The sequence below is a fragment of the Ursus arctos genome, unplaced genomic scaffold (assembly GCF_023065955.2).
Source record: "Ursus arctos isolate Adak ecotype North America unplaced genomic scaffold, UrsArc2.0 scaffold_3, whole genome shotgun sequence".
Classification (NCBI taxonomy): Eukaryota; Metazoa; Chordata; class Mammalia; order Carnivora; family Ursidae; genus Ursus; species Ursus arctos.
The window spans coordinates 17,712,523-17,738,918 of NW_026622985.1; the positions used below are offsets into that span (position 1 = coordinate 17,712,523).

General features: G+C 51.4%; 1 protein-coding gene across 7 annotated transcripts in view; it reads left to right on the plus strand.

The window, feature by feature from the left end:
* The window catches only part of ATXN7L1 (ataxin 7 like 1), a 229,113-nt gene that overhangs the window by 168,657 nt on the left and 34,060 nt on the right, over positions 1 to 26,396 (plus strand). For 6 of the 7 annotated variants that reach the window (XM_026503771.4, XM_057304073.1, XM_026503781.4 and 3 more), the window contains one exon: positions 11,434 to 11,656. In XM_026503771.4, the coding sequence (XP_026359556.2) occupies positions 11,434 to 11,656 (223 nt within the window). Of the gene's footprint in view, positions 1 to 1,355; positions 1,954 to 11,433; positions 11,657 to 26,396 lie in introns of those variants that run through there. The other variant, XM_057304075.1, reaches the window with a different exon arrangement.

The window sequence follows — 26,396 nt, forward strand, 5'->3', positions numbered from 1 at the left end:
AAAACCCAAGTTCATCTGCCAAATTCAGGATACAGCCCTGACTGTTCCGGGCTTTTCTTTCTGCCTTTCCCTAATCGCATCTGGGCGTGCTCTCTTAAAGGGGAAGTGGTGCGTTCTGACTGGCCAGGGCCCTCCGCCAGGAGCCAGGAAGCGTCTCTCACGAGTCGCGTTGCCCAGCGTGTCACTGGCTCAGCCTCCTTATCCAAACGGCAAGGCTGTCTCCCCGGGATGTGTAAGTGTGAGCGCAGGGCACGTTTGCCACACAGGACGGCGTGGGGCTGGGCCCAGGTCACGGAAGAGAGAGCCCGGCAGGCGGAGCGTGCTGTCAACCCACGAGCCATTTAGCAAGGACGAGGTGTAGCACAGACAGCGCTCTCGGCTGTGGGCTGGCGCCGGAGCGAGACAGGGCTGAGGCGTGCAGTGGGGAGAGGAGCTGCCTCAGAAAGAGGTCAGGAGTAGGAGGCTGGGTTGGGGACCAGTCTATTTTGGACAGCCCTTGTGGAGGCGCAAGCCTCGGGGCCTGGGTAGGAGTGGAGTGGAAAATTTTGTAGCACACCTCTCCTAGCCGGGGGAACCTCACCCACCGTCCCCCCACTTCTCTGCATTTCTGCACAGCCCCAGCCACACTGAGGCATAACCCTCCCCGGCCATTAGTTTGGTCATTTTTATAAGTAATTTGCGTGAAGACATAGTTCAGGTCTCTCGCACTCCAACTTTGAAAATCACTTGCCCCTCGCGACTTGTGATTTTTCCTTGTTTTCCTACTTGTGGATGGATGGTCGTCAGTCCAGGGGGTGCCCACGGCGGGCCGCGGGTGGCCTCGGGGGGCCGGCCCCCCGCCCCCCACCCCTGGCAGGCTGGCTGGCTCCCGAGGATGACGGGCGGTGTGCCCGGCCTGGTTCCTAGCTCGGGGTTTGTTTCCTGTGTGCCCACGGAGACATCGAGGGGAAAGCTCACACCCGCTCATGCACACAGTTACTAACTCAGTGCCCCAAGTGAGTGACTGCCGGTGGGAGGACAGACCCCCCACCCCTGTGTTAGACGCCCTTCTGCCCCAGGCTTTTGTGCGCATGGGGCCGATGGCTGATCTTCAGTCAGGTAAAAGGCTTTGTTCTCCCCGAAATAAGTCAGACCTTCCGCTCCTAAGGAAGGGGGCAGAGGGAAACAGGAGGGGGCCGGGGAGAGACCAAACAAATGTGTGTGTCTGTGCACACATATTGACAGGGTACAACCACACCCTGTTTCAAGACAACTTCCTGTTTGCCACTGCCAACTGCCACTCCAAGGAGAACAGAAGTGGTTCCGTTATTAGTGGCTGCTGCTGCAGGACCCCGGCAGCCTGTGGGGTGAGTGGTCTGAGTGCCGCTGCGAGCTGAGCAGGGAGCTGAGACTTTGCACCTTCTGTCCTGGGAGACTGTGGCCCTGCACGCGTGAAATTGGAGGTTAGGAACAGAGAGAAATCGAGCCGCGGTGGCCTCTCCTTCCTCAGCCTGTGTTTTTTCCAACAGTGTGCTCCCAGAGGATTCTTGTCCATGGAATAGTTTTAATTCAGGGGCGGGGAGAAGGCAGGAGCTACCCACTTAGTAAGGCTGCTCCTCATATTTTTTTTAAAATCTACATTTTCATGCGTACGGGGAACGGACAGTAAGTGAGTTGGCACTTACTACAGGGGTTTGGTCGCTACCTCCTCTGTGTTCTCGAGCCTCTCAACACTCATTTCTTCAACACTGAACGCAGCGAGTGCCTATTAGGGCGAGACCCAGGGCTAAACGCCAGGGGTAAGAGTGAACAAGACACCTGCCCTCGAGGTACGTCCAATGACAGGACGCCTAGGCCAGTCAGCCAGTGATGACAGCCTGTGATGTGTGCTGAGATCGGGCGCCTCAGTGTGCTGGGGGGGCACCTGCCCACTTACAACCCTATGACGTGGACAGTGTTGTCCCCATTTTATAGGTAAGGAAACTGGGGCTCTGGGGGGAGGGTTACATTATCTGCCCAGGCACAGAGCTAATGGGTGACAGAGCTGGGATTTGAGCCCAGATCTTTCTGATTCCAAAGACAGCAGTGTCTGGTCCTCATTTTCTTTGACTCCCAAAGCTGGCGCAGGGCATGAGAATCACCTCAGTACCTTTTTTTTTTTTAATAGGATTTCATTTATTTATTTGACAGAGAGAGCGAGCACACAAGTAGGGGGAGCGGCAGGCAGAGGGGGAAGCAGTCTCCCCGCTGAGCAGGAGCCTGATGTGGGGCTCGATCCCAGGACCCTGGGCCGAAGGCAGATGCTTAACCGTCTGAGCCACCCACGCGTCCCACCTCGGGACCTTTTAAAAAATACAGATTTGGGGGGCACCTGGGTAGCGCAGTCGTTAAGCGTCTGCCTTCGGCTCAGGGCGTGATCTTGGCGTTCCGGGATCGAGTCCCACATCGGGCTCCTCGGCTGGGAGCCTGCTTCTTCCTCTCCCTCTCCCCTGCTGTGTTCCCTCTCTCGCTGGCCGTCTCTCTGTCACATAAATAAATAAAATCTTTAAAAAAAAATACAGATTTGGGGGCCCTGGCCTTGCTGCGCCGAGTGGTCTCTGAGGTAGAGGTATGGCCTGGGCACTTTCTCCACCTCGTGGCAGCAGGACCCACCCCGCCTCCCGTGGGGTGTGGACAAGGCACGCCTGTGATAGGGACTCTTCATGCACTCAGCCCAAGGCTTCTGGGGAAAGGTTACTGATGTCGCCTCAAGACAGTATTGAGAAGATTCAGTCCGGCTGTTCAGGTGTTTTAGACATTGGGAATCCCTCCCTATTCGTGTATCTTCTCCCCAAAGACACACCAGCCTATGCCTCCTGCTTCACTCAGTTTCCAGCTGCCTGTCACACCCGTCCCCCGGGCGCCCCTGGGGTGGGAAGGATGTTAGCTGTGCCATCCTAAGGGAGAATCCAACAACTTCCCCTAAAGCTGGAAGCCATCGGTTTTCATCTAAGTTTTGGTGGCTCCTGTGTTTGAACTTGTGTGGCTTGTGCAGTGGGTATGTTGGGTGGTTATGGGACGCGGTCACTCTGATGGTGAAGTTAATACCGTGCAGGGGGAATTCCTTGTCAACCCCTCCACTACCATGTGGGCTCTGGGCACATGGGAACAGCTGGGACAATAAAAGACCTGATATTATTAAGAACATCAGGGCTCAGGCTGCAGGCAGAGTCCCACAAAGCAGGAGGGCTCTTCACGGGACCCGCAGGCTGCCTCCTTAGGGGGAGCCTTCCTCCACCACTCAGGGTGACCGAGTGGTGGCCAGCCCGGGATCTGGAGGGTCTCCCCACCCGGAGGGAACCCTCTGGCAATGACAGTGTCTTGTCTCCACCATCATATCCCAGTGCTTGGCGCACAGTTTCGTGCCTAGGAAATGCTTTATGAATGAGAGAACAGGGTTGACTTGAACACGTTTTACTCCTTCCTACCTTTGTATTTGCACCTGTTCTCCCTCCTTTGCCCCCTCTCGGATTAAGGACGTGTTAGTGTTGTTGTTGTTGTTGTTGTTGTTGTTGTTGTTGTTTTTATAAGCTTCTTTTTTTTCTAAGATTTTATTTATTTATTTGACAGAGAGTGAGACAACGAGGGAACACAAGCAGGGGGAGTGGGAGAGGGAGAAGCAGGCTCCCTGCTGAGCAGGGAACCCAACTCGGGGCTCGATCCCAGGACCCTGGGATCATGACCCGAGCCGAAGGCAGACACTTAACGGCTGAGCCACCCAGGCGCCCCTGTTAGTGTTGTAGTGGTTTTTGTTTGTTTATTTGATCTTTTTTCTTGTATGGACTTCAACAGGTTTTCCAAAACTGAGCCTATTAAGCAATCCATCCCATATCCATCTCTTTTTCCCTCATCTATCTATATTATATATTCATATGTGTGTGTTACAAGTTTTTTGTTTTTATAAAGTAATGATTCATGTTTACACATTATTTGTGATATTTGTAATTTCCTTGTGGACTTGGGCATACGATCTCACATACACCTTTCCTTAGGTTGGGAAAATGGCCCTTATTCTTGTCATTTTCAGTTGTTTTATTATAGATCGTTCAGGTCAATTGTGATATTTTTTACTATTATAAACAGAGCCACACTGAGAGTATCTTTGCACTTTTTTGCTGGGTGGGGTGGGATGGATGATTTCCTTGAGGTCTACTTTCCAGACTACAGTTACCAGATGACTAGGTCAAAGGCTGTGAATTCTTGTTTGGTTCTTCCTATCATAACTGCTTGGTCTCCAGAGAAATGTCATCCCTTGAAAGTACCCCCAGCAGTGTGTGCATGAGTTTGTTTTCCCAGAGGTCTGTATTTGCTGTGGTTTTTTCTTCGAGCTAGGTTTGGTGCCTAGTGAGGGCTGGGGGTTCATCCCTGAGGGCTGGTGGAAATATTTTAGGGCCCTGAGAAGTCCCTGGGACTCCCCAAATCCTGCTCAGCAGTGGATGATGCCAGAAATTTGCACCTTAGTATAAATAACCAATAAAAGAAGGAGGGAGAGCTACAGGGAGGAGATAAGAGAATCTCAAGTTACCTAGCTTCACAGTTGTGTCTCGGGCCAGCTCTGAAAATGGGAAATGCTTTGTCAAGAATCGTGGGAGAAACCACGTTGCTGAGGTGTAGAGGGGAGAGAATATCCAAGCAAGGTGGCATGGTGGGAAGAGCATTGGCTTAGGCTGGGCAGACCTGGGCTCTCCTCCCAAATGCCGAGGTCTGCATGACCTTGGTCTTGTTTCATAATCTTGCTAAGCTTTCATTTCCCCATCTATAACAAGGAGGCTAACAGCATCCACTTTGGCGGGCTGTTGGGCAGATTATATGAGCTGGAAGGCGTAAAAGTAGCTTGCGCCGTGCCTGACGCAGAGGCACTCAAGAATGCCAGCTCTCCTCCTAACGAAATGAATGGACAGAGTGACCAGATGACCGAGAAACCAAACTAGAGCCTGGAGGGATTTGAGAACCGAGCTGGCACGAGCCACCAGCTCACAGTGGCATTTGTCAGAGTGCTGCAGACAGTGCCCACTGCCTGGCAGTGGGTAGGAGGTGAAGAGGGTGGAGAAGACCTAGTATAAGCTAATTGGTGGCAGACGCGCATGCCTTCAGGAGCACTTCTGCAGCCACTCAGGCCCCGGTATCTTTTAAAGAGGTGCTCCAGCCTGAGGAGGGAGTAGGCATTCCGAAGGAGCTCACAGCACTCCTGGCATTGGAGCTGCTTGGCACGGCTCTGCCTGCCACAGTCACTTGACTTTGCTGTGTCTTCATTTCGTCCCCTGCTGAGGACGGCTGATTCAATATGCCTCCTCTAACCACCATGGCACTATATTTAGTGTCTAACTACCATTGTAGCAAATGAGACCACAGGCTCAGATTCTAGCCCCCACTCTTCCGCTAAATTGCCTTGTGACTCCAGACAAGTTTCTCCTAAGGCAGTCTGCCTCGTGTCCACGGCTGTGACCTGGGGACTACCTGCCTCAGTGGGGGGTTACAGGTTCCCTGTGCCGGGGGCCGTGCTGCACCCCTCAGCTTCTGGCTCCAGTCTTCTTTTGGAAGAAGGTCTGTTGGAATTCAGGGTTGTCCTTTCTGGAAGGCATCCTGACTGCAGCTTCGACTGCAGATGTAGTCCATTGATAAAACAGAGCCCGGCTAATGATTTGCCAAGCACTTGCCCTCCAAGCTGGGGGCTGAGAGAGAGTCCGCGCTGTCAAATGAGAAAGCCGCATGCTAGCCTAAGCCTGAGTGAGCCAACACAGCCATGGTGGGCCACGGGTGACCGCGGTGCTCAAAGTCTCTTGGGAGGGGGTGGGTCCTCTAAAAGCCATATTGGAAAATTCTGGGACAATTTCTTTCTAAAGCCGCTATAGGGAACCAACCACCCTGGGTGTTGATAGCGGGGTCAGTCATTCATGAGGCATCTGTGCTGAGGTTTTCAATGCAGGATATTGATGCTGTATGAAAATATCCCAGCGAATAAGCATGGGATGGGGGAGGTCCAAATTTTTACTGAGACGGAATTGCACGAGGACCTGGTGGATCTGGCCAGCGGAGAGCAAGGGGAGAGGATGGTGGAGACACCAGGCTCCCCAGGCCTACCGGAGATGTTCAGAATGCTGGGAGGCGGTGTCTGCAAGCGCCCTCCTCGGCTGGCCTCCAGCTGTGCGCCCTGGAGTCACACCTGGATGGTTAAGGCGTGTGTGGTGAAGGCGGCTAGGGTGGCCTTAGAACAGCCAGCTGCCAAGACCACGGTCAGGATGTCTTGTGGCAGAAATGCAAAACAAGTAAAAGGATTTGGTTTTTCATTTCTTTGGTCCTGGGGTCCCCAGCTTCTCCGAGGCTGGGGTCTCAGGCTGTGGGTGTGAGACTGCTGACCGCCACCTAAAAGTTGTCTCTTTCCTCTTCCTAAGGGAGCAGGCGTGCCCTGCTGGGATGCCCACACACGGTGGGCGGGGTGGGGTGGGCGATCCTGAGAACTCTTCCAGGCTTCCCCCATCGACTGCAGCATCTTCCAAGATTGTAAGGTGATAGAGCTCAGACCACAGGCTCTGATGTTTCCTAGCTCTGCACCCTCGGGCAAGTCGTGTCTCTGAACTTCGGTTTTTTCATCCGTAGCATAGAGCTAATAATAGTACCTCTCTTAGGGTACTGTAAGATTAAATGCTCGAAGGGAAATCAAGTGTTTAGCAGAGTGCGTGATACATGGGACTTTCTTGATAAATTATTGTAGTGTTGGCCAGAGGACAGAGGGGTGAGACCAGAGGTTGCCGAGCCCAGATCAATCACTGAGGTTGTTCTTGACACTTAAGTCCACCTGGGTGTTCTCACAGTGACTTTGTTTCCACGTTAGTAGGTCAGTGGTAGTTCTGTTTAGCGTTAGCACGATAGATCGATTTGGTCTTTCTGTCTGGAAAGAAATGTGTCGTAAGAGCGATGACCTGTTGCAGTCTTTCCCTTTGAAAGCTATCCCTCAAAGAAATAATCCTAAAATACTTTTTAAATAAATTATTTTTAAAAAAATAAGCCCCCCCAAAAAAAGGGAAGAAGGAAACCAGACAGTAAGTAGGTAGTATGAGAGTGGGTAGATAATATAGAGCAATGACTGGATATTATCTAACCATTCAGAATGACCGGTATATGGGGATCAGTAATGTATAAATAGAATAACGTTAGTTGAAAAAGAATAGTCCAAAATATCAATTGATTCCAGTTTTGCTCATGCATCTATTTACGTTACCAAAGAAAGAAAAATTGGAGAAAAAGACTTTTTCTCTAAAAAATTTTTTAAAGTCTATAAAATATTTGAATAGTGAATAAAAAATAAATTGTTCTATCCACTCTTCCTGGGCAAGGCAACTGGAAGAAGAATAATTATAAGGCTCTACCTTAGGCCGTCCCTTGGCCAAAACAGCAAAAAATAAGCCCAGAGTAGGTGAGGACTCATGTCGGAATGATTGTCATATAAATCTGGCACACTTTACCCAGAGACATTGCACCTGCACAGCAGTACCTTTTACAAGAAACTCAGACCCTGTCTGCTCCTGTCAGCAGCCCACCCACCTCTCCACCAAAAGACAAAAGCCATGTGAGTTATCCACAGGCAGGTCCTCCCAGACTAGAGAAACACCAACTGAATAGGAATTGGATCTTTCTGAAAAATCTACTCACTCCACGCTACCCAGGACATCAGTTCTCCCCATTTTCAAAAGCTTCTCCGAGTGAAGCGTGCAGCTCGCCTCCTAAGGGAGGCTCTGATCACTGTGACCCGGGTTCCCCACTTTAGATCCCTGCACAGCCTTTCTCGCCTGCACCAGTGGCTGCCAATCTTGTTCTCGAAGCTCAGGGGACAGAAGTACGGGTCTCTTTGCGGGACACCTTGAAAGAGTGAGACATTTACTCCAGTCTGAACAATAAGGAGCAGTTCAAATAGGAAGCAATGCTTTAATCTGTTTGTCACAATTCAAAATCACACATTTAAAAAATGAAGGGTCAAGGACTATCTTCAAGTTTTGACGAGTAGTCTCTCCTAGACAACTTGTTCTAATTGGTCATTTAAGAAGAATTTATGGAACTAAAAACCAAGAAAAAAGCATATCCGTTGATTTCACTTTTTCCTGTGAATTTAGCAGAAGGACATGTTGGCTGGGTCACTAAACAGAATTCCCTGAGAAGGTGATTTTAGAATCATTGGTCTGGCTCATTCGTTTTGTCCTTAATGGCACCCTTCCTTGTGATTTATCTTTGTTTACTTGTATTATCATTATTATTACTTAAAAACTATAATTCCAATAGAGTTAACATACAGTTTATTTTAGTTTCAGGTGCACAATATAGTGATTCAACAATTCTGTATGTTACTCCCTGCTCATCGCAACAAGTGTACTTTTTTTTAAGAGAGAATCCTTTTTTTTTTTAAGAGAGAGTGTGCAAGTTGAGTGGGGAGCAGAGGGGGAGGGAGAGAGGGGATCTTAAGCAGGCTCCCATCCATCAACAGAGCCTGTCTCGGGGCTTGATCTCAGGCTCCTGAGCTGAAATCAAGCGTCGGACACCTCACTGACTGAGCCACCCAGCCAGGCACCCCAATCTTAACCCGCAGCATCTCTTTCACCCATCCCCCCACGCACCTCCCTCTGGCAAACCACCAGTTTGTTTTCCCTAGTTAAGAGTGTTTTTTGTTTTCTCTCTCTCTCTCTCTCTCTCTTTTTTTACTTCGTTTGTTTCATTTCTTAAATTCCACATATGAGTGAGATCATATGGTATTTGTGTCTCTCCATTTACTTGTATTATTTTTAAAAACTCTTAGTTTAGCAAAACAAAGTTTCTCTTCGTTATCAAAGGTTACCTCTCCACCAGAGGACTATTTCTGCACATCCTTTCCCCCTACCCACTGTGTCAGCTTGAGCAAGTGATCAGCAAGTGAGTAAATGAAGAAAATTTCAAAACAGTGGTGGTAAACATCAAAGTCATATTTTCATTCTGGAAACCCCTGCCAAGAAAAGGAATTACTAAGCCAGATGCTTCGGAAGGGCAGCAAGAACTATGGATTTGAAGTGAGAAGACTTGGTTCTGGTCTCGGCGTGACCCCCAACTAGCTTTGCCCTGTAGGCTGGTAACTGATAACCCCTCTAACCTCACCCATCAGCAAGGAGATCGGACCAACTGACTTTCGATCCAGTTCTGACCTTCTGTGATTCTGAGTCCTGCACTTCCTAATTTCCTGGCTTCAAATCTTGGTCACAGTACACCCCATTTCCTGTCTTCCTGAGAAGCCGCTCGGCCCCTGCACACGGCACAGAGGCCCATTCCTCGCATTGCCATTGGCCCTGACCTTGGCGAGTCACCTCGCCACTCTGGGTCGTCTTTGGCCAGTCAGCCGTGAGGAGGGTGGAGACGCCTGGCTGCTTCCTGCCTGTCTCACAGGAGTTGTACAGGCCAGTACAATTTCACAAAGGATGAATTCCTACAGGGAAGATCCTGCCTGGGTAAAATATTTCAATACTTCAGCTGTAATTATTGCCATAATATTCGGGAATCATGAGGGACGAGGAGAGAAGGAACAGGTCCAAGTATCCTTGTATTTATGGTAATGGAGAAACAAGAGACCTGAGAAGCCACCTGGGGACCCTCTTCATTTACAGATAAAGATATGGAAACAGAATGTGTAAGTGGTGAACTCCGGCCGTACCCTCAATACTGCGATGTGGCTGGAGTTGGGGCCTCGATCTCTGGCTCACAGCCCAGGGTTCTCCCATACATCAAAACAGATGCCCTGCGACCAACTCTTGGTTTGTAAAACCTACAGCACGATGACTCTGGGACCTGAGCGTAGATGCAAGGTCTACTCTGACTCAGTGAAGAAAAATTACCCAGTAAAGTTACTCAGTGTAGGCAACCTGTGAGCCTTGGTCAGACAGAAGTACCCAACAATCAGATGATGCTCGAAAATCCACTCCCCCACCAATCTCCACTTCATCAGAGGATGAGAGTCGGTCTGCTTGAGACAGCCTGGCAGCCCATTGGCGTGAGGCAACCCAGAGAAACCCCCAAAGTCCCATTCCTGATCGCCAGATTAGTCTGGCTTTCTTCTCCCAGGTCAGGTGCCTGGAATAACTGCCAGAAATGTCTCGCTCATGAGAAAAGCCTGATACCCAGCTTGGAGATGGCGGGACAACGTGGACTGCCACCTTGTTCATTATCAGTGTTCAACCCAGATTTCCAGATTGTGGTCTCCAGTTCTTCCCATCAGGACATCTTTTTTTTTTTGAAGATTTTATTTTTAAGTACTCTCTACCCCCAGCACGGGTGAGGCTCGAACTTACAACGCCGAGATCAAGAGTCTCATACTCTGCCGACTGAGCCGGCCAGTCGCCTCCCATCAGGGTGTCTGACATAATTTCGTTTATTTATTCAGCACATGAACGAAGCATTAAGTGTAGGGGGGGGGGGGTCTTGTAGTAGGCGCCAGAGAGCCAGAGCGGACTTAGGATTTCAGAGCCTTTGTCTTTTGGGGGTCCAGGATTCCTTCCTATAATTGTGTACAAAGTATTTGTGCATGTGTCAGTGTGCGTTTTTCTTGAGAGGTGGTCCTTAGCGTGGATCAAACCTGTTACCCTGTAACAGTTAGGGGCTTTACATCGTGCACCTGTTGTACTGGCCAGCATCCTCGTCCTGCCCGTTGAGTCGCAACCACAGGGGCTGATGGCGTGAGAACAAGTGAGGCATGTCTGCCCAGAATTCTGGTATTTTCTGTAGAACCTCAAGAAGCTGTACCCGTCCGCCCACACCCAGGCCCCACATCTGTGACTTCTCCTCGGCACGGATGTCCTCCTGCAGGTCCTGGCCCAGCCGCTGGGGCCTGGCCCTCCGTGAGCCCTGGAGAGGCCGCAGTGGCATGTGGACAGAAGCCGGGCCCTTCCTGATATTCAAAGACCCTTTCATTCAGCCCTTCTGGTCCTTCCGACCTTCGTGCTCCTGCTTGGGGTGGGGGGCGGCCGGGTTCAAGAATTTCCTATTTGTTCTCTTGAGAGCCCCTGCCCTACCTGCTGCTCTGAGGGACCTTGTGGCCTCCGAGTAGCTGTCTGGGGGTCAGTTTGGCTATGTGGTTATCCCACTGTGCTCTGGGAACCCCTGGTGTCCCCTCTGCTTGTCCTGCAGTGGTCGTTTTGCAGAAGGCTAGCCTGGTGAATGCCTCCTGTGAGAACCTGGGTATTAGTTTAGCCTGCCATTCGATACAGAAATGTAGAACGCCATCACTCCTCATTGGTAGGATAGGAGCAGAGGTCCAGACAAAATCGTAGTCAGAACTGGGGCTCAGGGGTGCTGACCGTGCAAGATAAAGGCTTTTGTCTTTGCCTGTTGTGTATTTGTGCATGAGCATGTGAGTCTCACTTGCTTCGGATGATGTGCTGAGTTCTCTTCTTTCTTCCTCTGTAGAGAGAAGACACGGTTCAATGTGTAGACCTTCTCCCTCTCCAGCCTCTCCACCCTCCAATTCCAGGACATCGTTAGTACAGGTAAAAACAAAAGCCTGTCTCAGCGGCCAGAACTCTGCCAGCAGCACCTCAAAGCCATTCAAAACGCCCAAAGACAATCTACTTACCTCCAGCAGCAAACAGCACACAGTCTTTTCTGCAAAAGGATCAAGGGACAAACCATGGTGAGTGTTGGGGCCCTGGCAGCCAGCAGCTGTCTGTTCCCCCTGCTCGTCCCCGGTCACCGCAGGAAACGGTGTATACCCTCTGGCTTTGTTCCTGGGCGTCGTGTCCAGGAATTTGGGGAATGAGGAGGGAAGGGACAGAAAACCAGACCTGTGGGACGGAAACCTAAACCCCTAGAAGGCACACGGGGCCTGAAAGCACCACGTGCCTGACGGGGGAAGCCTTTCTGTTCCTGAGAGCTGAGCCAAGTCGTGTGGAAGAACAGGGTGACAGGAAAATACTCCTCAGTTAGGTGGTCATCTCTCAATTTTCTGCCCCAGTGAAGAGAAGCGCTGATGTAAATAATCAAAAGCACGGACAGTCTGCCCAGCGGGGAGTGAGGCCGTGGTCCCTGCCTGAAGGCCCTGGGAGGCAGGCCTCCCACCGAGCCTCCCTGCCGCGAGCAGCCGGCCTCCGCTCCTGGAATAGCTGTCCACAGAGGCAGGTAATTGGGAGCTGACCACTGGAGGAAAAGAGGAAATCCTAAGAGAATGTCACCCCTTTGATGGGGTGGGTGAGGGCTAGTTTCAGGTGACTGTGGAGAATCAGAGGCTTTGGGTTCATGTTTTTATCTCAGTCTTTACCCACAAGTCAAGAAGGGATTGCCTGTGGAGTGGACGGATAGGAAACCAGACCTGAAAAGGAGGACAGGAGGCAGAGGGGAATGTCTTCAAATGCAGGCAGCCCCAACGTGGGACAACACTTAAGGGCTGGCTTCTGACAGAGCCTCTAGCCTTCTTGTTCAGGCGTCGTGAAGGCAGACAAGGGATAAGTGTGGAGCCTGCCTAATTTATATATTTAAAGAGAAAAAGTGTTCTGTTAATTAATGATAGTTAATTACACTTAAGTTCATACCTAGTAAAGCTGTGGACTAAAATCATCCATCAATTAGTTTGTCACTGCTCACTGGAAATTATGATGACTTTGTAAAGAGCTAATTATGCCAGATCAATTAGAGAGCCTCTTGTGATAGAGTGGAAAGGTTTAGACACAGCTGTCAAGGAGGGGAGTTACCTGTCATGCAGGTGGGCCTCGTGGGCAAGCTTTGTTCTCTCGGCTTGTTAGCATCCTGGGGCCATCCTGTAGGAGGGTGTAGCTGGCTAGGGGAGATCCAGCCTGAGAGTGACGGTGGGTGGCCTCTGGAGCTGCTGGCTCAGACCAAGAGGCCCCCTTGTATCAGTGGCCTCAGAGAGTACCTGCAAGCTTCTTCGCCGAGGCAGCCTCGGGTGTCCCTCTGTAAGCACACGCTCCGGCATCATGGCCCATGTACGGAACTCAGCCGGGTGACTCTGGGCAAGTTGCTCGATCCAGTGTGCCTCAATTTTCCTCACCTGTAAAATGGGGCTAGTGAGAGTTCTAGCCTGTGGAGTTGTTGTGAGGGTCCAGTGAGCTAATCTTTATAAAGGCAGCGAGCGCAGTGTCTGGGGCAGAGCACGCATTCGGTAAATATGTGATGACAATGGTACCATCGTCACTGTCATGTGAGCCCAAGGACAGAGCTGCTCTAACTGGTGATGAAGGTTGAGAAGTCAAATCTCTCTGCAGAGCTAGAGAAATGGAGTTGAAAATGGAAAAGGATAAGTCATTTCTTCAGAGTCCAGAGTACTGAGAGACCAGAGGAGGAGAGCTGGACAAGGGGCTTGTGAGGAATGAGCCAGAAGGAGAATCAGGGGTCATGGAGGATCATACCATGAACACAACGAATGACAGGTGATAGACATGGTCCCAGCAGCGTGAGACATGCTCCAAGACGTCTCGAGGAAGGCCAGCCCCCATGGAGACCCCTGGGTTAGATCAGCCCCCAGGCTCCGTTCAGACCAATGCCATGCGCACTCATGAAGACTGCTGTGGGCCGGGCCCTTCAGCCAGTGCAGGGTGGTTCTGAAAGAGTCTGAGAACATGAGCCAGGGCCCAAAGAAGAGCAGCCGGAAGGATTGCATGGAGGGAAATCCTTCTTATGAAAAAAGAGGCTCCAGAAACTAGAGCGCTTGCCTTGTGTGAAGAGCAGAAAGCCAGCTGGCGATTGCCCACCCCAAGGAGGCAGATCTGAAGACCGACGAGGGGTGCGCCGCGAGGGAGGCTCAGCGCTCACTGTAGCTGCCTCCCCCTTTCTCCCCGCCCACCAGCCCAGCTACCGGCCCCTACCCTGCATCGCCAGGATGTGTCGGGAAAGCTGGGGAGACTTTTCCTGGAGACTGGGAGGGCTCCACCTTGGCTCTGTCAGCCTTCCCCAGAGAGCAGTGAGAGCCAGCACTGAGCTGGGGGCAAGAGAAGTCTGGGCTCAGCTGCGAACTTTCTGTGTGACCTTCAACAAGTCACTCACTTTTCTGAGTCTCATTTTCAAGCCTGAATAGTTTGTGATTCTAAGTCACAGTCATCTCAAAAATTCTCAAAGGTTCCTCATTGCCTACTGGATTAAGAGCTAGGCCCTCAGCCCAACATAAGAGACCCTCTGCAAACTGGCTCCAAACCCCCTAATCCAGTGCAGTACCATCCCATTACCCCAGCTTCCCCACCATGTCTTCCTCTGGTCCCTTTGTCTAGAACATCCATCCATCTTTACTCAATTTAACATTTAATAAGCACCTACAATAATACTATGTGCCAATTCTGTAACAAGGCCTGGGGATACATAGGGCCCCCTGATGTCATCTGTGGCATCTTTGTGCAAGATAGAAAAAGGCCTGGAAACAGCCCTGTCCCAGAATGCAGTGTTGGCTAATGGTCTTTGTCCCCTACTCACTTCCTCAAGCAGACATCCTGGTGCAGTGTATAACCCATACAACTGTACACTACAGCCTTGGGGACGCAAAATTAAATAAGAAACAGACTCTTGGGGCGCCTGGGTGGCTCAGTCAGTTAAGCATCTCCCTTTGGCTCAGGTCATGATCTTAGTGGGGAATCTGCTTCTCCCTCTCCCTCTGCACCTCTCTCCACCCCAGCTTGTGCACTCTTGCGTGCTTTCTCTCTCTCTCTCTTTCTCTCGAATGAATAACGTAAATAAATAAAAAGACACAGACTCTCTTAGGGAGTCTGTAATAAAAAGAGACATAAGCTAACACCGAGTACATTGTGTTAAGAACTCAGATATTGGTAGCACAAAAGATGGGCACCGAACCCAGCCTGAGGACTCAGGACAAGTTTTTCAGAAGGGGTCACCCTTGAGCTAAATTTGAAGGATAAGTAGGAATAATCTGGAGAAAGAAAACTGGATTCGAATGGTGAATGTTATGTTGTATATATTTTACCACAAGGTGGGTTTTTTTTTTAACTTTTTTTCAGAAAGTGGGAAGAGGGTCCCAGGCAAAGGGAACAGAATGTACAGACCTATGTGCACGTGGGGAGAGGTGGCGGGTGAAATTGCACCGTATTACGAAGTTCCGCTCAATGTGCTAAATTCAGGGACTTGGACTTCATCCTGAAGCTTCCAGGGGCACCTGGCAGCTCAGGCGGTTAAGCATCTGACTTGATTTCAGCTCAGATCATGATCTCAGGGTCGTGAGATCCAGCCCTGCGTCAGGCTCTGTGCTGGGCGTGGAGCCTGCTTAAGATTCTCCCTCCCTCTGCCCTCCCCCCCCCCCCGAAGCTTCGGTGGTGGTGGAGCCCCTGCCAGCCGTACAAAGGATAGCTTGAGGGGCCACTGGGAAAGCAGCAAGAACAGTGAGGGTGCGCTTGCATAAACCAGGTGAGGTGCGGTGACATCCCACACGCAGGCAGCCGTCGTGGGCATGTGCAGAAGGGGTCAGGCCGGAGAAGTATTAGGCAGGAAACTGCCACAGGACCTCAGTGTTGCTTGCACGCGGGGCTTGGAGTACAAGAGAAGACCAGGATGCCGCTGACCTCCCAGGCCTGGGCACCTGGGTGGCTGGTCCTGCGCTTTCTCAAGAGGAGGATAGGAAGGGCCAGAGTTTAGGGTGGATTCAGCTGGGGAGTCCGTGCAGTGTGAAGTGCAGACACCCGGAGATAGTGCAGGTTCCGGTCCAGACCGCCGCGATAAAGCGAATAGCACAGTAAAGCAAGTCACACGAATTTTGGGGTTTCCCGATGCATATAAAAATGTTATGTGTACACTAGACTGTAGTCTGTTAAGTGTGCAACAGCATTGTGTCTTTAAAAAACAGTGTATACACCTTAATTTTAAATATTTTATTGCCGTGAGAAGTGCTCACCATTATCTGAGCTTTCGGTGAGTCATCGTCTTTTTGCTGGTGGATGGTCTTGCTGCGACGTGGGTGGGTGCTGACAGATCGGGGTGGCGGTTGCTGGAGATTGGGGTGGCCGTGGCAAGTTCTTAAAAGTAAGACAACAATGAAATTTGCCGCATTGGTTGGCTCTTCCTTTCAAGAAGGATTTCTCTGTAGCATGTGATGCTGTTCCATAGCATTTTATCCACAGTCGACAGCACTCCTTTCGACGTCGGAGACCATCCTCTCAAGCCTGCCGCTGCTTTATCTGCTAGGTTTCTGCCATATTCGCAGTCCTTTGCTGTCATTTCCAGTCTTCACAGCATCTTCTCCAGGAGTAAATTCCATCCCAGGAAACCACTCTCTCTGCTCCTCCACCAGGAGTGACTCCTCATCTGTTCGAGCTCTAGCATGAGGTGGGAACATTCGGCCACATCTTCGGGCTCCACTTCTCATCCTGATTCTCTGGCTGTTTCCACCCCCGCAGTTACTTCCTCCCCTGAAGCCTCGAACCCCTCTTCATGGCATCTAGAGTGGTGAATCCTTCCCAGATGGTTTTCGGTTCACTTTGCCCAGCTCCGTCAGAAGAACTACTGTCTACGGCAGCTATGGCCTATGAAAGCCTTACTATTTCTCCCATAGTAAGACCTGAAAATCAACATGACTGCCTGATCCCTGGGCTGCAGGACTGGACGCTGTGTTAGGAGGCATGAGAACAACATGAATCCGGTTGTCCATCTCCATCAGAGCTCCTGGGTGACCAGGTTCATTGTCAGTGAGAGTCATACGTTGAAAGGAACCTTTTTTCCTGAGCAGTAGGTCTCAACAACGGGCTGAAAGTATTCTGTAAACCATGCTGTACACAGGTGGTGTCATGCAAGCTCCGGTGTCTGTTTAGAGAGCACAGGCAGAGGAGATGTAGTGCAATTCTTAAGGCCCCAGGATTCTTGGAATCGTGAATGAGCGTTAGATAGAACCTGAAGGCACCAGCTGCCTGTCAGGAGGGTCGGCCTGTCCTTTGAAGCCTCAAAGCCAGACATTGACTTCTCTCTAGCTACAGAAGTCCCAGATGGCATCTTCCTCCAATAGAAAGCGGTTTCACCTACACTGAAACCCTGTTGTTAGTGCAGCCACCTTCGTGCATGATCTTAGCCTCTTCTGGAATCTTCTGGAGTAACCTGCTGCAGCTTCTACACCAGCACCTTCTGCTTCACCTTGCACTTTTATGTTATAGAGACAGCTTCTTTCTCTAAACCTCATGAACCAACCTCAGCTAGCTTCAGACTTTTCCTCTATAGCTTCCTCACTTCTCTCAGCCTTCACAGAGATGAGGAGAGTTAGGGCCTCGCTCTGGACCAGGCTTTGGCTGAAGGGAGTGTTGTGGCTGGTTTGATCTTCTGTCCAGACCGCTAAAACATTCTCTGTATCAGCGATAAGGCTGTTTTGCTTTCTTATCATTCATGCGTTCGCTGGAGTAGCACTTTTAATTTCCTTCAATAATTTTTCCTTTGCATTCACAACCTTGCTAACCGGTGCAAGAGGCCAAGCTTTTGGCCTCTCTCGGCTTTCAACGTGCCTTCCTTTCTACACTTAAGCATTTCTAGCTTTCGGTTTAAAATGAGAGACGAGTGACTCTTTTTTTTCCCATTGAACACTCACAGGCTATTGTTGGGTTATTCACTGGGCTGATTTCAAGATCCTTGTGTCTCAGGGAATGGGGGGGGAGGCCGAGGAGAGGGGGAGAGCCAGAGAATGGCTGGTCGGTGGAGCCGTCAAAATACATTTGTTGATCACTGCATTTGTGGTCTTACAACATCCCAAACCAGGATTACAATAGTCACACCAAAGATCACCGATCACAAGTATAATAATAATGAAAAGTTTGAAATATTGCAAGAATTACCAAAACGTGACACTGAGACACAAAGTAAAAGATGCTGTTGGAAAAATGGCACCGAAAGACTTGTTCAGTGCGGTGTATGGGAAGTGCGACAGAGCGAAATGCAGTAAAACGCCCGCATGGAGATGTTCGGTTGGTGGCGTCGGATGTGTGGACCCAGAGGTCAGGAGAGAGGCCTGGGCTGGGAATGGAGCTTTGAGAGTCATCAGTGTAGACACAGGCATTGAGACTGGAGATACAGATGGCTCCTCAGGGAAGACACGTGGCTCGAGAGGAGCAGGGGCCAAGGGCAGGGCCAAAGACTCGAGTGGGGGGCCCGGGGGAAGAGGGGTCTGAGGAGGCAGGGACTGCTTAGCCGAGATTCTTCCCACAGCATCCTGGCCCTTCTTTCCTGGTCCACATCCTCACTGCCTCTCCCACTGGCCCCCTTCTTCTTGAACCCTGCCCCTCACCCACGTCCTCCCCATCAGGCCCCCAGTACGCTCTCATCTCCTTTCAATTCCCACGACACTTCATTCCTGCCTCCCCTGGGACTCTATCCATGGTCTGCCCCAGGTTAGACCTCCTGTCACTCCTTCGGCTCGGTAGGAAATGCAGGGCCTTGCACTCAGCAAACATGGTCCCCTTGTCGGTAAATATTTGTTGAATTGAATGAAATTGATCTGACCATTGAAAGGGTTTGTCAGATTTCTATTCTTGGAGACAGTTAACTTTTTATCTACAACTGTTTGGACTGGCACTTTCCAATGGAAATATGATGTGTGACACACGTGGAATGGTACATTTTCTAGTAGCCACGTTGGAAAAAGCAAAAAGGTCACAATTTTTCGTAATGTATTTTATTTAACCTAATGTAGCCACAATCTTATAATTTCAACATATAATCAGTGAGATCATTTTCGTTCTTTTTTTTTTCCTACCAAGTCTTTGAAATCCTGTGTTTTACAGTTACAGCACGTGTCAATTTGGACAGTACATTTTCATCAGAAACACTTAATCCTATATTTAGATTTCATAAACAACTAGAGATTATAAAATGAATTCACATACTCAGCTTGTTCCAAACACACTTCGCATTTTCTAATAACCGAATCAAGTTCCTCAAATTCGATCAAATTTAAAATTCAGTTCCTCAGCCACTTTTTAAAGTGTTCAATAGTGGGGCATCCGGGTGGCTCAGTCGGTTAAGTATCTGTCTTCAGTTCAGGTCATGATCCCAGGGTCCTGGGATCGAGTCCCGCATCGGGCTTCTCGCTCAGCGGGGAGCCTGCTTCTCCCTCTGCCCCTCCCCCCTGCTTGTGCACTCTCTCTCTCTCTCTGACAAATAAATAAAATCTTTAAAAAGAAAAAAACATGCTCAATAGCCATAAATGGCTAGTGGCTGCTGTACACAGCACAGATCTGGACATCTAGGCCGGGTCACCCTGGGTGGGGCCCTCTGGTTCTTTGATTCACGGGTGCGTGAATGTGGCTCCTGGCATCTCTGTGATGTTATGCTCCCCACAGGAGCTGACAGATTCCAGGATGGAAGGCACGTTTGCTCTGCTCCCAGGTTATCCTGCTGCTGCTGGGTGTAAGGCAGGATCGGGCCTGGCGGACCCAGGCAGGAGCTCTGTAGCAGCCCCTAAAGCTCAGGAACGCATAAGGCTTGTGTGCAGGTGCTGGACCGTGGCCTTTAGAATAGACTTAACAGCAGGTCAGGGGCGTCCTTTTCCAAGTAGCTCAAATTCCCATGTACGGCAATAAACAACAGCACTCCTGAGTTCAGGCTGACCTCCTGGCATGTCACGCAAGGTTAAATGGCCTGCAGGTGTGTTGTTTTCTCCCTTCTGTGGCTGGGGTGGTTAAAAAATAGCTTTGCATTAGAAGAAAGGGAGAAACAGAGAGGGCGTCCCTGCACCACCAGATTTGTCCCCTGCGGATCTGCCGGCAGCACTCACAGCCCTCCCCCTCCACCCCCCACCCCGTTTAGCACTTCCCAGATAATACCCTGCCCATCATCTTGCTGTATAGGTGTCCACGGAGCCCATAAAAGCCAAGGGACGGTGGCAAGATGATTCTGTCCCCAGGTGCAAGTCGAGAGGGAATTACGGCTCTTTGGCTCTTTTGAGCTGAAATGAACATTTCAGCTTTTACTTGTGAGCTTCCTGCTCAGCCAGGGGACTAGCCCCACATAGGGACATGGTTGGCCTCTCTGACTTTCCCATCTGCTGTCCCTTTGGCCGCCCTGGTCCAGGATGGGAGCCACAGGGACACTCAAACCTGCAAACCCATTGATGTGGGTGGGAGCAGGGGGGAGACTTTCCTCCTTGCATGGCTTGTTGCCTTCTCTTTGGGCCTTATCAGCCCACACGTGTGTGCTGAATGCTAAATATGCTCAGCTATTAAAAATGCAGGAGATGAGCCTGCTACTCCAGAAGGAAAATGAGCCAGAGCAAAAGAAAAATCAGCAGGCTCCCAGGCCTCCTGTGTGTGCCCGACAGTGAGGTGGGGGGCAGAGTCCCTCCCCTCCCTTAGGCAGGGCTCCTCGGGATGCCTAGAATGGGAGCTGTGTCGTCCTGGAATGGTGGGGGCTTGGGGGTTCAGGGAGTACCCGTGCTCGGGAAGCCTTTCCCAGCACTGTATGGAGAGGGGAGGGATAGCTGAGAGGCCCTGGCCCAGCCCCTTGGGAGGAGTGAGGCTGGCTTATCGGGTCCTGCCTGGTGTTGCCATGAAGTGGGGGCAAGACTACGGCTTGTTAGTAATGGCTCCTGGAGGATGTAGGGAGTTGTCTCGGGGCTCCCACTCAGGCTGGGAAATACCAAAGATCTGAATGAATGAATGAATGATGCGTGAATGAATGAAGAAGTCTGTGAAATAGAACTGCTCCTTCCCCCTCCTCAAGAGATTTTTCTGATGCTAGAGGAAACGACAGTTATAAATGGCCTACCTTTCAAGTTCTTGATGAGAAATCAGAGTCCCAATTCCCATCATGGAATTATTGTCCCTGTCCCAATTATAAGAGCTAGGAAGGGAGAACTGTGGGTCCTGCATGATAAAAAGGAAAAACCCTTTGTGCTCTGGCAAGAAGGGGAAGGTTTGGTGCTTCCCATCCCACAGGCTCCATCTATGTTTGTGCCCATGTCCCAGCAGGCACTTGACGGAGTCAGAAGGGAGCTGAGGAGTCATCAGTATGGCATTGCACAGAAGTCCCTCCCTGGATCCCACATCCAAATCCAGACCCTCACACGAGAGATGGGGGGGGGGGGGCAAGGGAGGAGGAGTGGGGCAGAGGGTGGGAGAGGAAAGGCGGGTGGAAAAAAGTAAGTAGGTGGAGGTTACTGGGATGGGTCCCAGAGGGAAGGGTTGGAAAGGGTAGCTGGCGAGAGATTGGGAGGGACAGGCCAGAATATGCAAGCATCCAGGTGGGAACGGTGTCCCTTCCCGGACAGGGAGTCATAGGAACTGAAACATCTCAAGAGCTGCAAGCTCGCTGGGTTTCCACACAATCAGGATAAGGACAATGGACAGCTCCTTGTGTATAAACTCAGCTGACCTTGTCAAGTCTCAGAAGTGCTCAGAAGTAGGGACCAGAGTCTGGGGAAGGAAACCAGAGGCTCAGACAGCCGGGGAAGGGGGAAAGGGGTGTGCCGGAGAAAGGCAGTAGGAGCCGCAAAGATGCGTAGCCACTGTGTCCTCTGTGTTTGTGCTGCACATTGTACTTTTGAGATGCCTCCGTAGCCCCAACCCCTTTTAAGCCTCACATCTACTTGGTGATGAAGCAGGCCCACATTGATAAAGCGAATGGCCGAGCCGGAACCCTACCACCGGGCTTCTCACTGTCAGTACCAAGATCAAGTGCTCCGTCCATAGAGCTGCCTGAGGTCAAGCCCCATTGCTGCCCTTCTCTTTGCTGAATGAATGCTATGGGGCAACCTTTCTAAGCCCCAGGTTCCTTACCTATCACGTGGGGCTGAGGGTGAGGCACGACGTTCCGTGTAAGCTCGAAGCCTACTGGCCAGCATGTGGCAGGTGCTCAGTGTGTGAGTGTCAAGGGACAATGAGAAGAGTAAGGGACCAGGTGGAGGGTCGACAAGCTGCCCCCAGTCTTCGTCATCGTGTTGGCACCATGGAGAGAGAGCCGCAGGCTGGTCCTTACCTAAACCATGTGTTCTGGTGGAGCGCTGGTTTGGTTTTCATCCTGACTTAACCTTTGCTGAGAACCGTCATTCATTCATTGACCATTTCTTGAGCCCTTCCTAAGTGCCCAGTAATGCATATGTCCCTGGGGTGACTCCAGAGCGACGGGTACACTTGGTCAAGATCCTTGTCCTCGGGTGGCAGCTCGTTTTCTCGTCAGGCCACATAAACGCAGAACTGAGCCCTTGCAGTTTGACATGATGAATGTGGTACAAACACGTAGGAAGGAACAGCCAGCGCTTCAAGAGAAGAGGACATTTCATCCGGATCTGGGCAGATGGGGAGTGTTCACCCAGAGAAGGGAGGAAGGCACCCCTGAAGAAGGAGCCACCCAGCCCACGTAGAGGCCTGGAGCCAGGCCGCGCACGCCGGGTGTTCGAGGAGCGGTGAGAGCCCCAGGAGGCTGTGGGGAAGGTTCCCCGGGGTGGGAGCTGTGGTGGGCTGGGCTGGGCCATGAGGTTGGAGTGGGGAGTGGAGTGGGCCGTGGGGAGCCTGCTGAGTCTTCCAGCAGCGGGGCAGCAGGGTCAGATGTGCCTGGTGGCCGAGTGGGGGCGCGGTAGAGCCAAGGGGCTAGGACGGCAAGGACGGGGCAGGCTCAGGTAGACTCGTGAGTGACTGAATGTTGGGGAAGAGCCAAGGTCTCTAACTGGATGGTGATGTTGTTCACATATGGTTTTTTAAAAAGACAAAGTGTATTTAATTTGGGACAAAGAATTTCCTGAGTCTGCTGTCAGTCCATGTGAAGACTCTAACTCTCGATGGTTTAAACAAAGTGTGCTCAGTGTTCTGGATGGAGGCGGGTGGGGTGCGGGGCAGGCAGCCTGGTATTGGATTCGGGGATGGAGAAGGAAAGAGCAGGGCGAATGACAGCCTCTTGTGAAGGAAGACGCTCCCTGGGGCTCTTCATCTCGGAAGGAAGCTGGGGAGCAGAGGCTGGGGCCCCCACAGGTGGCCCGGGATGCTAGGCTGAGCACCTGAGCTCGGGGCTCGGCTCCCGGCCTCCCCCGGCAGGGGCACGGATGCTGTTCTGTGAGGAGTCCTCTTCCCTCTCCTGGGTCGGCTTTGGCTCCTGGGCTTGAGAGAGACCGTAAATGTCTTGGCGGCGCTGGCTCTGGAAGGCGAGGAGCAGGCCGGCGACCCGGCGCTTGCAGCTCCAGTCGCGGGAGCCTCTGACCTCTGGTGGCTGCAGAGGGAAGTGCTATCCACTTGCGGCTCCAGAGCCAGAGCCGAGCCTGTCCTGGGCCCGGGGCTTCTGGAGCTCTCTTCCGCTCTGCACTGGGCCCGGGGCTTCTGGGGCTTTGTTCCGCTCTGCACCGGCGCTCCCTGCAGAATCCACTTGCTCCCTGGCCCCTGCCCTCTCACATCCTGCCCTCAAAAGCTGTGATACCCTTTATGCATTGATGTGACTTTCACTGAGTATTCATTTTAGGGGCCATTGGTTTGGCCTAGGGTTTGAGTCAAACCCCTCTTGGATGCACTGGCCAAGGCCGCACCACTGCAGGCAAGCTAGTCCAACATGCACCCCAGAGGCAGCCTGTCCAGCATGCTGTACTACTGTGCCAGGACTGTTTTTCCTTCTCTGTCTTCCTCTCTCTAGCTTGTTGATTTTCCCCACAATCTTAGGGCATTATGACTCCCCAGGAACGTCATTTAGTGCCTGTTGATCTCCCAGCGGGCTTGGAGACCACCTCCTGAGCTCCCTGCCTTGGGAAGCCCTGATTAACAAACTGTGCTGGAGAGACTAGCAGAGGCTGGTACTGGGGCCTCCTGCTTCCAGGAAATCTGGAGCAGCTTAGAAGGGGGTGGGTGCAGTTATTCTTCCAGAAGACACCATAGAGCCAGAAGGACCCCCATTGCCTAACATACTTTGGGGTTGCAGGACAACATGTTCGCGTTAAGGAGGCTGGAGTTCCTGCCCGCTCTTCCTCCAGAATGTGTTCTCCAGGTGGGAGCTCGAACCACTAGTCCAGGCTTGGGCAGTGCATAGAAGACCAGAGATTGAGAAGCAGGGAGGGGAAGACTTCCTCCCTAGTTCTGTTTTTCCTTTTCACTGCACCCCCCAGAAGTGGCCCTCCACTCTGGGTGAGTATGGAAGGCCACCAGCTCCCACACTCTGCTGCCCCTGCTTCCCCCCACCTCATGTACCCCTCCCACCATGGTGGGACCAGAAGGGCGAAGGGGACATATATTTCTGGTGAGTTGCACCCCAGATGTATACCCCAGAAGAATCAGGGTCAGTAGGGAGAGGGGACAGCGGGATCATCTCCCCTTTTTGTTTTCGCTCCAACTTATTGAAAGCCAACCGTGTGCCCAGCGTTCTGCTAAGCACTTCATGTGTATCATCTCATGTCATCCCTTCAGATCTCTGTCATGATCTTCACTTTACTGATAGAGAAACTGAGGCCCAGAGTGGTGAAGTCCTGAGCTGAGGTAGGCAGGGCAGCCCTGTATACCTGAGTGGGTTTTGCCCTGCTGGAGGCTGTCCCACCGAGGAGGCAAGAAGCTGAAACCAGCTGTCCTCCACTTCTTCTAATTCTAATTCAGCCTCCCTTCTTGTAATTCTCCCAAAAGTCCTTAGGGGCTCACGGAGGCCCCGAAACCGGGAAGTCAGATGGCCTTCCCACCCTAACGCAACCAGCTTTGGGAAAAGCAGGATTCAGATCTAGGTTCGTCTGACTTGAAGCCAGCATCCCTAACCGTTATCCTCCACTCTCTTGCAGCGCCCTCTAGAGCAGTGACAAGGCACAGACCTTAGATTAGGCCCTGCTTGTCCTTGCTGGGTTTATTTCACTTGCCTCTGGCCACTTTTCCAATTCATCAAAGTCATCTTGTTCCTCTCTCCCCCGCTCCTAACCAGCTTAAGGGAAAGTCCCACATCATTCTTCACAGTGGCTAATCGCCTCTTCCCCCAGCTGATGGACGAGGTGTTGGCCCATCATCCAAGCCCCTGATGAAGATCTTACACCTTCCTGGACAGCGAGGGCCCCTGTGAGCTCTGCTGGGTGCTGCTCGGGGCTGACACAGGACGCTGCTAGCCGATCTCTGCCGCTGCCGCCAGGGCCACTCACCCCCCACAGCTGTGTGGTCTGACCACATTTCCCCAGGTTACTGAGGGTGGGTTCTATGGGAGCAAATCCAAAGCCATGCAAAAGGCCAGGAGAGGTTATACACAGTGCTTTCTCTCTGACCGCCAGACCTGACGCTCAGCCACCAAATAATATTAGATGAATCTGGCAGTTTTTTTATTGACTCTGCCCTGTGGCTGATTACCCTGTTTTCTGTTTGCTTAAGGTGTTTACAAATTGGCTTTCTGAAAGTTTTCCCAATCTTTTCCCAGATTAAATAAATTTTAAAAAAACATTTATTCATTCATCAGGATGTATGTCGTACCTCTTCTCTGCATCGTCCCGTGGTGGGACTTTGTAGCTCTGTGAGGCCGATTTCTTAGCAATTGGCTGACTCAGGCTTCAAGAACGTCCCAGGGATTTTCTCTACTTACAGAATTTAAATGTGATGTAAATAATGTCCTGATAGCAGCCCCACAGAATGCACCCCAAAGAGCCAAATAGAATGCCTTCTCTGAGGGTCTTTTAAAATAGAGCAGATCCTCTTCTATTCGGGACGACTTAAATGCCGTCACTGCTTAGAAGGCAGGAGGCTGGGTGAGGTGCAGTAAATCGGGAGAGCCTCGAAATTCTGCCAGGCCAGTAGCAGAGGCACATAGGCCTTTGTTGAAAGAACGGGTGGGAAGAAACCAGACAGCTGAGCGCTCTCATGACACATAACCCGCAGCACAAATACCATATGTCTTCAGGCTCTTGCCTGACAAACCCATCCTCACCCTGCATGGCTAAGTGGAGCAGAGCTGGCACCGGTGTCTGCGGGCCTGAAGACTTTCCGAACCATTCTTTTAAGGCTTATTGGTTGACAGTGAAAGACTAAATCATGATCCCCAGGCAAGGGGAGCGGGCCGGAGAGTGGCTGGCCCTGAGAGACACGGGTGGCCCTTGAAAGGGCGCTTGTACAAAGCTCCACTCTGCTCTTCTGCAGACGTCACTGGGCACGGAGAGGAATCCACCTGATGCCAGGAGAGCCATTTTTCTTAGAGCCTGAGCACCCTCCTTGGTCCGAAATGGTAAATTCAGACAGGCCCCCAGGAAGAGGACGTGGCAGCCAGACAGCACGAACGCAGCAAGGTAGACCTCTCCCCCACAGAGCAAGGAGGACGAGGGAGGACTGTTCTGGGCTGTGGGAGCCCTTCCCAGGACCAGAGACAGAGCTGGCGACTCCCAGAGTGTTCAACAAGCCACAGCCCTAAGCCCCCCGAAAGAGTGCATCCCAAGTGAACGAAACAGGCATTATGAAAGCCACGAGGGCCGAGCGTGGACTCCTCTTTCCCTTTCAGACACTGCTTCTCAGAGGAGGGCCAGTAGCGAG